This window comes from Cricetulus griseus, chromosome 2 (genome assembly GCF_003668045.3).
Source record: "Cricetulus griseus strain 17A/GY chromosome 2, alternate assembly CriGri-PICRH-1.0, whole genome shotgun sequence".
NCBI classification, from domain to species: Eukaryota; Metazoa; Chordata; class Mammalia; order Rodentia; family Cricetidae; genus Cricetulus; species Cricetulus griseus.
Window position 1 is genome coordinate 247808139 of NC_048595.1, and position 13531 is coordinate 247821669.

Below are 13531 nucleotides of genomic sequence, written 5' to 3' on the forward strand. Positions count from 1 at the left end.
CATGTTTGTAACTAAATTTGAAATTGTTTACTTTTGCTAACTGAATCAGTAATGATATTGTGAGTGCCAAGGAAATATGCAAAAACTATGGCAAATGTTTTTGAGAAAATATAGATCTTACCATTAATAGACTTTTTTTGTTGTTTGTTTCTTTATTTTTAAGAAGCAGAGCCTGCATACAGAGTTATGTTTCTAATTCCTTCTAGTCTATAATAATTCATTCCTATCTTAACTGGAAAGGCCTGACAAAATTAATCTTTCATTGCCATATAATATATGGGGTGTGAAATATGCATCTGTCTTTGGCGAGTGCAAACTTGTTCTTGCTACATAATCATACAGACTTAGTTCTTCCAGGAACACCACAACACTGACTATTGGCAAATTCGTGCATCAGTAACAGAAAATGGTATAGCATTATGACCATGTATTAGTAAAATGAAGCATCAGAGTTTGGGTTTTGTTTGGTTTTTGTTTTCTTCTCTTTCTTGTGTGTGGATGCACATGCACACATTGTTGCATACATGTATGTGCTGGAGTTCATCCCAGGCCCTTGACAAGCTAATCATGTGAGCCTGCCAAGTTACCCATAACTCTGTTTCTTATTGGCACAGTTATTTTAAATAAAATTGGTGCATTACCAATAAGCTTTTCTATTCACTCCAAAGATACATGATTTTATTGATAAAAACTTTCTTCAGATAAAGCAAGATTTTTAAAGTCCAAAGTATTTTTTAATTTCTCAAATTACTGTGTATTTATTATACTATCTAAAGTTCATAATAATGCTATGGATATCCTCACTTTAGTGTAAAAAATATCAAAGCTTATAACAGAATTATATATCTGGTATTTAAAGGTTAATTTTAACTATGTGTATATTTGGGGATAGGATATGTGCACGTGTCAGTGCAAGTGTCCACAAAATTCAGAAAAAGATATTGGATTCCCTGAAACTGGGGTTACAGGTGGTTGTAAGTCACCCACTAAGGGAGCTGAGAACCAAATGTGGCCCCTCTGTAGGGGCAGTATGCAGTTGTGAGGTCTGAGCCATCTTTCTAGCCCCTAAGTCCAAGATTTTAAATTGTCTCATCAAGCCCGAAATATTAATATCCTGAATGTTAGAAATCAAGTCATTTTGGTCACTACTTAGTGTAGCATAAGAAAACTTCTCTTCAGTTTCCTATAGTTATTATTCAAGACGTGTATAGTCCAGGTGAAAGAAGAGAGGCCATGAGTAAGTTTTAAGATGTGTCTCACAGAATAATGATAATACTTGAGATTTGACTTAAGAAAGGAAAATAATGATCTTTTTTCATTTTAATATTTGCATGGTTTGTAGTTAAGACACTAGTCTTCTGAGATGACCTACTTTGGGTCTTGGTACAGTCCTTCCACTTGACCTGGGGAGGATCTTGCTTCTTTCCTGTTTAGTTTTCTATAGTTAATTATGTCATTGGGTCTTAACAAAATATTTCCACAAAGCGCGTGAACTTGGGACTCTGTCTTCTTATGTTTATCTCAGGCTTTATTTTAAAAGGCAAGTGAGACCACTTCAAACCAAACACTTCCACACTTCCAAGAAACAGCTGAGAGAAGGCAGAGATGAGCAGAAACCCTTTGGCTGACACTCACACAGTTGCCATGGACCTGCATAAGCAGTGGGAGAACACAGAGACCAACTGGCATAAGGAAAAAATGGAATTACTGGACCAGTTTGATAATGAAAGAAAAGAATGGGAAAGTCAGTGGAAGGTCATGCAGCAGAAGATTGAAGAGGTATGAGTTGATTTGTTTAAAGATGCTGTAAACTCCAAGCTAAATGTGAAAATCCTGCTGACATTCATTTTCTATTGGGGACTACTTTCATTTCTCTTCTTCCACCAAAGAAATAAACGTCTTATGACGCTAGATCAAAACCAGCATAACCACACCTAGTGGTGTCTCTGAGAGTGCATTTATTTTATAGTCTTACATGAAAATACAGACCTTGAAATGGTTCTCAGCCTCGCTAATGCTGTGACCTTTTAATACAGCTCCTCATATTGTGGTGAGCCCACCCAACCATAAAATTATTTTGTTGCTGCTTTGTAACTGTAATTTTGCTGCTGTTATGAATCATAGTATAAATATCTTACATGTATACTAACTTATATGTGAGCCCAAAGGGGTCACAACCCACAGGTTGAGAACTGATGCTCTACAATGTATCAATTTAGTATTCTCTGATTTCAGGTTTATGGTACCAAAAGTAATGTATATGTTCTGTATGACTCCTCAGCTACTACAGCCTAGAATGAAAATGCAAGAAATAAATAATTGGTGGGGCATACAGTATCAAGATTATAATTTGATAATCATATACCATCTCCTTTCTTAGAAATGACTAATGTATACCAAATATTGTCAAATAACTCAGAAGCATCAAATGTATGTCATATGTCAGACAGAAAAATGGTAGAGGACATCAGATTTATTCTGGCAATGTGTTAATAGGAAATGAATTTTTTAAATGACATATCATGGCTCTGACACAGTCAATAATTTTATTCTCATTAATCACCCCCTAGTCATCCTCGACTTTTGCATGAAATGTTCCTTCAGACATTTACTTTAGTGTGCCTTCGAGCTTGCTCCAACTGAAATTTATGTATATTAATTTTGCTATATTTCATTCAATAAATAATATTGAATTTTTTGGTTTCTTCAACTTAACAAGACAGTTATTTAACAGATTCCCGGGCCTTATTTTTTTTCTTTAGCAGACAAGCAAAGTAAGTGCTTTGTATGTTTACAGTGCAACCATGCTTCTTTCTGATTAACAGAAAACAAATAGGTTGTGAGTAAAATACACAAGTGGTATGCCATAATGGAAAATAAAGGATGGGGGTATTAAATCCTTCCTCTAGGGAATAATAAAGGTGAGACATCTGTGATTAATGATTCCAAAATAAATCTACTTTTACTACTACATTTGAAAAACATATTGTACTAGCGTCCTTCACTTCCCTTATCCAAGGGCTTTCCTACCTGTGATTAAAACAGCATAGTTGAGAGTATATTTATAAAAATGTGCTACATATACTGCCCATAGGTAATATCTCAATGCCAGCACTGTGTGTCTTCTTCTGGTTATATACATATGGACTACAGTGTACAAAGCTAAGATAAAAATACTGAGAAAACCACAAGGGGGGTGCTTGGAAATTGTATGGTTCAAACATAGTGAAGTATTTTTTCTTTAGCAAATATGTTGTTTAACAAGTACAGTACGTGTGTTTAAAGTTACTAGGCTCTAGTATTAAATTCTTTCAGGATATTGAGCCATGTGCTAGAAAGACGCAGACTCCAGAGTGTGCATCTGTAACATTGGTGATTTTAAGTAATAATACAATTGAGTGAAAGCATCCAGTATGAAGATGGTCCTGTATCTCTGCTGAGTCCCTCTCCGCATTCATTACAATTGCTATTGAAAATCCAAGGCATATGTACTCAGACAATTTGAAACCTGGAATAATTCCCTATGAACTATGATCATGTATAACTTAGCTGATAGAAATCTTGAAATTTTTTTGTTCCCTTGCAGTCTTTTCTGCTTGTGTCATTTGGTCATTCAGCTATTGAACAGGAAAAATTTCCTATACCAAAGAAAAAGTTTTCCATTTGTTACAGTGTACTAGTACTAGTTTCAGGGGGTGGGGGGCAGAATTCTTGCTGCTGCTGTTTTAATTTCTCAACTAAGTTGAGTTTTGGGAAGCTATAATGGCATAAAATTACATATAAGTTAAATTATACCAAACCAAAAACTGAAGGATTAGATGAATACATGAAAAGGAATTGTATATAATACACAGGAGTGGGTCTTTCTAGAACCCAATATAGTTAACATGCAAAATGAAAAGCCATGAGTTGTGAATAGCACAATTTCCCCTGGGTCTAAAAATATAGCAATTTTCTTTTTAATTCAGGAAATTTTTTGTTTTGTTCTGTTTTGAGACACGGTTTCTCTGTGTAACAGCCTTGATGGTCCTGAAACTTGCTTTGTAGACCTGGCTGGACTCGAACTCACAGAGATTCTCCTGCCTCTGCCTCCTGAGTGCTGGGATTAAAGGTGAGTGCCACCATGCCAAGTCTATTCAGGAATTCTTAAAAATGGGAAAACACTGCCAACAATATCCTTAAATTTAACAGGGGACTTTGGGGGTTGTTCCTTATATCATTCATGTTGAAGAACAATTCAATACAATTAATTTTGTAGGCATCAAAACAATCAATTTATTGCTGTAGTTTGGAAATGAGTGATTAAAATCTTTATCAATATTGGGGAACTAAAAGCACCATGTATCCTTAATGTATTAGTTATGTATACTCTCTCAACTGGAATTATGTATAAATATTGAGTATGTTATTACATTTATTACCTTAGTGAAATATAAAGGTATTTGCTTTAAAGTTATTTGATGGTCTGTTTTGAAATATGATAGGCTTTTGCAAGATGTAAGCAAATCTCAGGAAAACACTGCTTCCTTCTTCACTTTGGGAGTAAGCTGATGGAGTATCTGCTGATTTCACTAAGGCAGCCTCCTTAAGAAATAATTTGGGATTGTCTTTTACTGAGGCGATAGATAGTCCAATTTTTAAAGTTCTGGCTTATCAGGTAGAACATTGATGCAATCATTTTAATATGAGTAAAAACAACTTGTTAAAAGAATGTGTATCATTGTGGCATTAAAAATATCACTATAATATCTACCCCTTGATAAAGTAGTTGACCAACCAAGGAAATGATTAATAAGGGATTACTTAGAGGAAAGAATATGCTGATTTACTATATGATATTGTCAGCTATTTAGACAGTTTAGATCTTATGTTGTTACATAAGATCGTATGTTTAAAATATATGACTATTAATGTTAAACTTTTGTTATATTAGAAAGTGGTTATAGAGAATAGAGAGTGATTGATTTGGGTCAGTGTAATTTTGTGATTGTGCTTCTGCATTCTGTATAGATCCAGATTTAATTTATTTTTTTAATGAGTTGATTTCTCATCAGAAAAACAGAATGTGGTATCCATGCATTGCCCTACTAAAACTAGTCTTTACGGTTCACCAAAACTGTCCTATCTCATTCCTGTTTTAGAGGCACTATCTATATGCACAAGCATTAATACCCATGGTAGTATGTAGTAATATTGCAAAAAGGACTTGAAATGATTTGCTTAGTATCCAAGAATATTGAACAAAGTTAGGCATAGTAGCACATGCCTTTATTACTAGTATTCAAAGTCAGAGGCAAGTAGATACTGGGGAGCATGAGGCCATTCCGGTCTTCACAATGGGTTCCATATCAGGACTATGTAATAAAACTCTGCTTATGAAAATTTATTGATCATAAAAGAGAAAGAGAAAATATATTGATCAAGAAAATTAGGAAAAGTAAATTTTTAATTTTTATTTCCTACAGCTTTGCCAGGAAGTAAAGCTGAGGAGGAAAATGAACATGAATGAACATTCTAAGGTCATTGCTCTTGATCGTGATCAAGATAAAATGGAATTTCCTCCAAATCACCCCAATTCAGGACAATGTGAATTTAGAGTGATGAATCACCGAGATGATCTGGACAAGGACAACAAGCTAGAAAGGGACTTCCTCAGAGAAGGAAACCAAGCTTATAAAAACCAAAACACGCCCACAGGAAACAAAGTCGGGTTTCTGAATCCTTTGGCCACAGAAGAGGAGGCACATGAGGAGGCTGGCATGAGGACTTCTAAGGAGGAGAGTAAAGATTGTTCTGTCGCCCTTAACACAGTAAGTAAGACCAGATCAGCCAGGAAGTGTTTCTAAAGAAGTGCTTGCACTTCCGAGTGCTAACAACGCCTCTCTTTTTATGTGTTATGGGTGTGAAGGCTCTTGAAGAACTTGCAAAAGTGAGTGAAGAATTATGCACCTTTCAAGAGGAAATCCGAAAGCGCCCTAACCACAGAAGGTAGGCTGGCACACGTGTGACCATTGTAAACCAGAAAATTCAAAAGAATTCTTTTCACAGTCAGTGAATCTAAACTGCCTCATCATGTATATCTTATTTCATGGATTCTTAAAAGCAATCTTCTAATATGTTTCACAATTTAAATATTAGGACTATTATATTCTTTGCGTGTTTAATTAAGGTGGACTCTGTAATAAATGTATCTGTTAAGGGAAGATCAAAGAATATAACAAAATTTATTTTATGAAATTCTCAAAAAAATAACCCGTAAACCATTAAAAAGTGAAGATTTTGTCGTCATCCCAATGCCCTCTAGAAAGCGCTTCAGAGCCTCAATATATGGTTTAACATTGATCTAAGATTTGGCATGCCTTAGTATTTCTGTGTCCCTCACTCTGCTTTAAATCCATCCAGGGCACTCTTCATTCCCTCAATGGGCACACCTTGTTAGAGCCTGTTTGTTTGTATTCCCTTTCTTTGATTCATGAAATATAATCTTAGTTTCCTTTCAAATTCAAATGAGACTTTCCACTTGGGGTTTCCTAGTGCTCATGACACTTCATTCAGACTAACACTGTTCCCAGGGTTATTTACAATGCAAGGAGAAAAAGGAAGACCGAATAGGAATTATGAATAGTGAATAGGAATTGCATAGGAAAGAGAGGGAAAGGATATGGCAGGAGAAAATCTGTAGAAATGGGAGGGGCAAGAGCAGAAACTCAAGAGACTACATTGTCTAGTTAGAATCTAGCATGAGCTTTCATGTTAGCGAATGACTCTGACTAAAATTTGGGTTAAATCCATGAATGTAACCCTGAAGACTTCATCCTACAATAAAGCAATAAAGAGGATTTGTAATAAGTGGATTTAGAATATGAACATATACACACATATATACACATACTTATGTATCACATTATTTATATATATATATATATATATATATATGTACACACACATATAAAAGTATACACACACAATGTTTCAGCAAATTGTGACTTATAGCTGAAATGTATTTTTTAAACTATGGCTTCCCTTAAAAGCTCATTTTGAAAAAAATTGTCATTGACATACCTTGTTTTATAATTATTTAGGATGAAGTCAGATTCTGTTCTCCGGGAAATGCCAAATGCAATCAGTGCACCTCATGGGGACCACTTTATCAGTAATAGCCAGGGCATTCTTCCAACCAATTTGGAGAAAGAAAAACAGAAAAAGAATCAGAGCTGGGCCAACAGATTCCAAAACAATTCAATGAAAAACTGTGGAACTGGTGTAATTGACTTACAAAGAAGTGAAATTCCACCAATTCCTCCTCCAAGAAGTACCTCTCGAAATTTCCCCAGCTCATACTCTGAACAAGCCCAAGAAAGACTGAAGGAAAGTTTATACCACAGGTGGGTGGCCAATGAGAGTCAAGACAAAAGGAACTGCAGTCCTCATTTTCTTTTGAGGCAGTCTCCATTGTTTCCACAAGAAGACAGAAGATTGAAAGATAGTACCATGGCTTCCTCTTTGATACCAGAAGTCAGAATAGATAGCAAGCCTCCAGGTAACGAAGACACTGGACTTAATATGTGGTCATGTGACACTTTTATAGGCACAAAGGAGAGCCCTTCTACACTGTCTCAAAAAATTGGTTTCACCCCCAATAAAGCAAAAGTTGAAAAGGTGATTCCAGAAAACCCTACTAAATCTCATCTTGATCTTCATGTGAAAAGTGACTTTCTTCACTCAGTGACACAGACAGACCCACGTAGAAGTTACAACTGCAATTTAGAAAGGACTCCAAGGAATGAAAAGCTGGCAGCAAAGATTGATGAATTTAACAGGACTGTATTTAGGACAGACAGAAGTTGTCAAGCAGTACAGCAAAGTCAAAGCTATTCAAAACCACCTGATAATCTCAATCTCTGTGACAGCTCTCCTGCTGATAAAGACGACGTATCAGAAAGTGACGATGGGACTAATGGCTTGAAAGCTAGTGACCACATACCTGTGCCCATGGAAAAAGTGTTCAGTAATTCCACACAAGTATCTGCAACTGGCCTGGTCAAACAAATGCAGGCATTCGTGAGTCCCAGCACCTATCAGCTCATGTTCCATGAGCATGATTGGAGACCAAGCAATTTTTCTAGCCGGCCAAAGTCAGCTGATCCCAGATCAAATTATCGTGTGGTGGAAAAGCTGCTGAAAACCTATGAGACAGAGACAGGGTCTGTCCAGCAAAACTCAAAATGCTTCAGGGATAACTGGACCAAATGCGGTTCTGATGTAAGTGGTGGTACCATGTGGGGCCGATGTTTAGAAGTGTATCAAATGGAACATTTACTTAGTGCAGGGATAACACAGCTGGGACATCAGGGACTACTTCCATCTTTAGCAATAGCTCTGAAATCAGTTCAGTTGCTAGATCATATAATTAGGGTGTAGACATATTTTGGTATCTTCTTACCTTCTTGGCCCTCTGTGAGGCATAACTTAATATGAATTGAGGGTACAGTTTTAAATACTTCAACTAGTGCATTATTTAAAAATAAGTCATATCAAGGACGCATGTGGTCACTCGTGCCTTTAATTGCAACACTCAGGAGGCAGAAGCAGGTGGAGCTCTGTGAGTTTGAGACCGGAATGGTTTTCAAAGTTGAGCTCCAGGTCATCTGGGACTGTATTGTGAGACCCTGCCTCAAAAATAAGTAAATAATAAATAAATAAGTAATATTGATATAATATGCTTTCAAGAACCTGGGGAAAGTTATTTGTTTCCTTCCTTTAAAATAAATCAGAATACATATCTGTTGACTTACAGAGTTTTACTCTAAAGCTTTATTATTTCAGTACATACAACATTTTTTAATAACTCCCACTTTCTCAATTATGATTGATTCAGACTTTCCCATTGTATGACTTGTGTCTCATAGGGTTAGTCACACAAATGTGTATGAAAGCAAAACAATTTCTTGTTTTAAATGTTCAAGTGTTTAAACATTTAAAACAAACAAAAAACAAACTCTTTTGTTTGTGCCACTAAAAGTCTACAAAATACAGCTAGCCATATATATTTTTACATAGAAATTAACAAAAATGGGTATTTAAATAATCATTTGCTCTTTTTTGTCCACTTAAAAGAGCACATCTTCATTAACTATAAAGGGAGAGGTCAAGCAAATTGGTATTTACTATGAAGACTTATACAAAATGCCCCTTTTTAATATGTAATTTAAATAATGTGACATTATATTAGCCAGCATTTCAAATAATTCCCTGGCTTTTATACTTCTCTGCATTTTAGTTGAAACCATAAATCTGTAGGTCCTATGACCAGAGACACACAAACACAAATATAACCAACAAATTTCTCATGAACTAAGAATAGATGCTGAATGTTTCCTCTTTTTCATTGTTTAGCGATTTGGGAGGTATTTTAAAACCCCTGTGAATTAAATTTAAGTATCCAAAGAGACAATAAAATATGAGGCTATTGCTTGGGTCTGAGGGAAATAGTAGCACCTGAGTCTGTCCTCACTGCCTGTCTCAGATGCAAGAGCATCAGCTTTATTAGGAAGGCCAGTTGCAGGCTTGCAAGAGGTGGAGAGATGCATGAGCAGTTAGGAGCACTTGTTGCTCTTCCAGAGGGTCTGAGTTCCCTTCCCAGTCCCCACATGGCATCTTGTAACCTTCTGTTAACTCCAGTTTCAGGGAATCTGATGACTTCTTCTGACCTCTGTGGGCACCAGGACACACATAGTGCACATACATGAATACAGGCAAAACATCTATATGTAATAAAAATAAATCTAAAAAATCATTGGAAGAAGGACAGTTGGAACCATGAGTTAAAAAATCTCATGAACACTTTTGTAGTTGTTATGATGGCAGTGGTGGTGGTGGTGACCCTTTTGATGTATCCCTTGAATAAAGGTGGTGTGTGTAAGGAGATTGTGGCCTTTATTTGTGTTGTAGGAATCCATAGCAGTGAAAGCCTCGAATGGAAAAGGATTTTCCCGACCTGCTAGACCAGCCAATCGCCGGCTCCCATCCAGATGGGCATCCAGATCGCCATCCGCACCCCCAGCATTACGGAGGACTGCCCACAGCTATAAAGTCTCTCTGCAAACCGCAGCCCAGATGGTCTAGATCCCTAGCCTGGATTGCTGGATTACAAAAGTTCTCATCCCTTTTGCCAAACTGAATATTCAGCGTGTTTACAAACTGTCCTGTTCTCTTCTGCATCTTTCAAGATCACTGGGACAAGAGATCTAACCCTAACTTTCCATCAGTCTTCAGTGTTTTTAATCTATGGGATAATTTTCTCCTTGTACTTTAATTTCTTAGATTAGATTTTTTTATTGCCATCTTCATTGACTTTTCAAAATGATTTAAGTTGACACAATGTACAATATTGTATATTCTAACTTTCTTGCAAATGCAGAAAACGAGGTTATGTGCATGGCCATGTGTTTGTAGGTGCATGTGTTGTTATAGGAATGTATTTAGGTAAAAAAAAATTATGTGCTAGTATGGACTTTAAATTATAACATGTAGACCTATATATTCTTTGTGTTTATTTTAAAGTTTTGAAAATATACAATCCTATTTATATTTTGCATACCTTTTAATAGGTATCCACCTAAGGCATTTGACATTTATATATTATTAACCACTTCCTTGGCCACCAACTACATTGAAAAATAAGAATTATACACAAACCAAACATTAGCAGTTTTCCAGAAGTCTTATCTTAAATAGCATTTTAACCCATATGAAGATAACTTGTATTGTTTATTTCTTGGTTAAATAAAAATATCACAGGTTTAACAGATCAGTCTTCTAAAGCAGGCATAAGACGCTCATCTGTGCTTTTATATATCATCTGGTAGTCTCACATGGCTTAACTATATACTTGATTCTCAGAGCCAGTATCATAAGACTGCCTTAATAATGACAGGACAAAGTAATGGATTTATTTTGTCAATCTCAGTAGCAAACATTCCTTAAATGAGATACAAAAAGGAATTAAATTGTGCTGAATTTTACTTTCTGTTATAATTGTGGTAAGTTTTTAGTTTAGCTGCTTTATCTGGAGTTATGCCTCTGTAGAGGTAAGTCACTTGTTTTGATTTTTCCTTTTTTCTAATTGTTCCCCCAAAATTAGTAGATAAGAGATTAATTCACTTTTTTATATAAAGAGGATGATCAGGAACAATATTTTATTGACAGCTAAATTATGCTGTATTTCTTATACTGTGTAAAAAGGCCTTAAACTACATTTGGGCATTGATAGTCACACAAAAAACTGTGATCTGTGTCTCAGCTACAATTTGCTCACACCAGATGCATGGAATCTTTACTGATAAGTGTCATGGAGGAAGCAGGAAAGTTGAAATCCTTAGAATCCTACATGGAAAATCTTAAAAGCCACTTTGCTATCCATTGTTCCCGTTTATAAGCAATTATGTTATATGGTTAGTTAAATATTAATTCTTCTTCACCCATAAAAAGACACAAATTCAGTGGCTGTTCTCCTTATGATACTCTAGCGACTAAGAGGAACCCACTTTATGATACCATTCCCTGAAGTAAAGTAAATAATTTGTAAATCACAGATTGCCTTAAAAGGCTTGAGACTGTACCATAGTGATGGCTAGATTCGTGGTTTACAGTAAGACGACTTCCAGGGCTTAAGTGGAATTAAGTGTCTAGAATGTGAGTTAGGCTCAAATAGTGAAGGTTGCAAATCCACTCTCTCATTCTTGCTCCCTTTGGGGACTTTCCCTACCACAGGAGAGTAGCCAAGATTCCAGGTGTTAATTGCTCTATACTTTTCCCCTAGAGAGAAAACACTGGAAAAGTTGTTCCTTGGGGCAGGAAATGATAAACTATAAAAATTGCTGTGGTCATTTCTGTTCCTCTCAGCCCCTGGATCCCAGGCAGTCTGGGAGTGATCCATAGCCCCCCAGGCTCAGGTCTGTTCCTCTGCTCCCCTGGGTCCCAGGCAGTCTAGAAGTGATCTGTAGACCCCATCTTTATGTTCAAACTAGAATGTTGAGATCTTTAAAAATGGCAAGTCCTGATCTCATCTCAAAAATAATAAAGACTTCCAGTGGTAGGGTCCTGGGATTCTTGGATTCTTTAATAAAACAAAACAATGTAATTTATTTGATGGCCAGGCTGATTTAGAAACAGGAGTAACTGACTAGAACCTGAGTGGGTTTGAACTTTGGATAGTATCTTTCATCACTTAGTACTTTCCTTTGTTATCAACAAACAAAAGAATTACATTGCCAGGCTTCGTAAGTTTAAGCTGCCTTTTTCTATTATCATTTGAATAAATCAATGGGACCATTTTAATACCTTCTATTAGCTTGAATCATAGACTATTAGAGCTAAAAGATTAGCATTTAGTCCAACTCCTTGATTAGAAAACTGAAGAAGCTAAAACAAAATGATTAGTCTATGTTCGCTTTTAAAGCAATTTATAATTTTTATGGGAAAAACACCAAAAAACACCGAAAATATTTTTTGAATTATTGTGATTTCTAACTGGTACATTTTCTATTTTGAGTAGACATTTTCCTCCCCAAAGCATCGCCTTTCATTATGCTATCATCCCTAGGCCAGAGGACATTTAACCATTTACAGGAATATTTCATTAGGAACATCTATTTAGATATGTTTTCCCTAGTAGCTTTTGAAAAAGAAAAAATCTTTTTCGCAAGGGATTATTGAAACTTCTAGCTGATCTAGCAGAGTACTTGAAATCCCCCCTGCTCTCTCTCTCTCTCTCTCTCTCTCTCTCTCTCTCTCTCTCTCTCTCTGTGTGTGTGTGTGTGTGTGTCTCTTTCTGTGTATGTGTGTGTTTGCACTTTCATATACATTTTGAATATTGCCTTATATCCCCAAACCAAATATATAAAAATATAAGTGATAATTTGTATTATCCAGCACTTCAAACATGAACCATAGCTTCCATTTGTCCTTATAGGAAATGAAGACAATGTTTCATTTTGCTAACATTTCTTCAAAACATGATTTACTTCTACATAAATGATTTAACCAGTCACCACTAAGTTCCCAAAAAACAAAACATCCAAAACATCTGGTCCCATAAAGAGTATTAAGTTCCCTAAACTATTTTAGGTACATTTTCTGATAAAAATATTATTTGATATGGAAATCTTCAGCCATTGGAAGCTATTAAATAAAATAAGTTTGGAAACACCTACTGTTGTAGATACAAAAATGTCTTTATTTTCTTCCTTTCAATGCTGAACTCCAGTGGAGCTTTGAGTCCAAATGTATACATTGTTCAATGCAGCTGGACTCAAAATAACCATAGAGTTTAAGACAAACCTGTTGATAGCTACTTGCAACTCCATATAGTTTTGCACGCACATTCACTGTCCCTCTCTAAATGGTATTAAATCTGAAAGAAGTTTTCTTTGAAGAGGGTGTTCACCCTTGAGGCTTGCATTTACATGATGAAATTAAACTATTTTTAGGTAGATACAAATTTCTAGTGTTTTATTACTTCAAATGTTAC

The 13531-nt window shown here is 35.8% G+C and overlaps 1 protein-coding gene across 1 annotated transcript; it reads left to right on the forward strand.

The window, feature by feature from the left end:
- The first annotated feature begins 1538 nt into the window (after positions 1 to 1538).
- On the forward strand, positions 1539 to 10125 carry Kiaa0408 (KIAA0408 ortholog). Its single transcript, XM_035439082.1, has 5 exons — positions 1539 to 1779; positions 5466 to 5810; positions 5909 to 5988; positions 7083 to 8388; positions 9952 to 10125. The coding sequence occupies exons 1-5, from the start codon at positions 1606 to 1608 to the stop codon at positions 10123 to 10125; spliced, it is 2079 nt and encodes a 692-aa protein (XP_035294973.1). The 5' UTR covers positions 1539 to 1605.
- Positions 10126 to 13531: the final 3406 nt, after the last annotated feature.

Bases quoted from the DNA above. Each gene is read 5' to 3' on its own strand.
- Kiaa0408 (XM_035439082.1), top strand. From the start codon at position 1,606: ATGAGCAGAAACCCTTTGGCTGACACTCACACAGTTGCCATGGACCTG. The intron at 5,811-5,908 runs GTAAGTAAGACC...ATGGGTGTGAAG, and splicing joins GTTCTGTCGCCCTTAACACA to GCTCTTGAAGAACTTGCAAA. The intron at 8,389-9,951 runs GTTCAGTTGCTA...TTTGTGTTGTAG, and splicing joins TAGCAATAGCTCTGAAATCA to GAATCCATAGCAGTGAAAGC.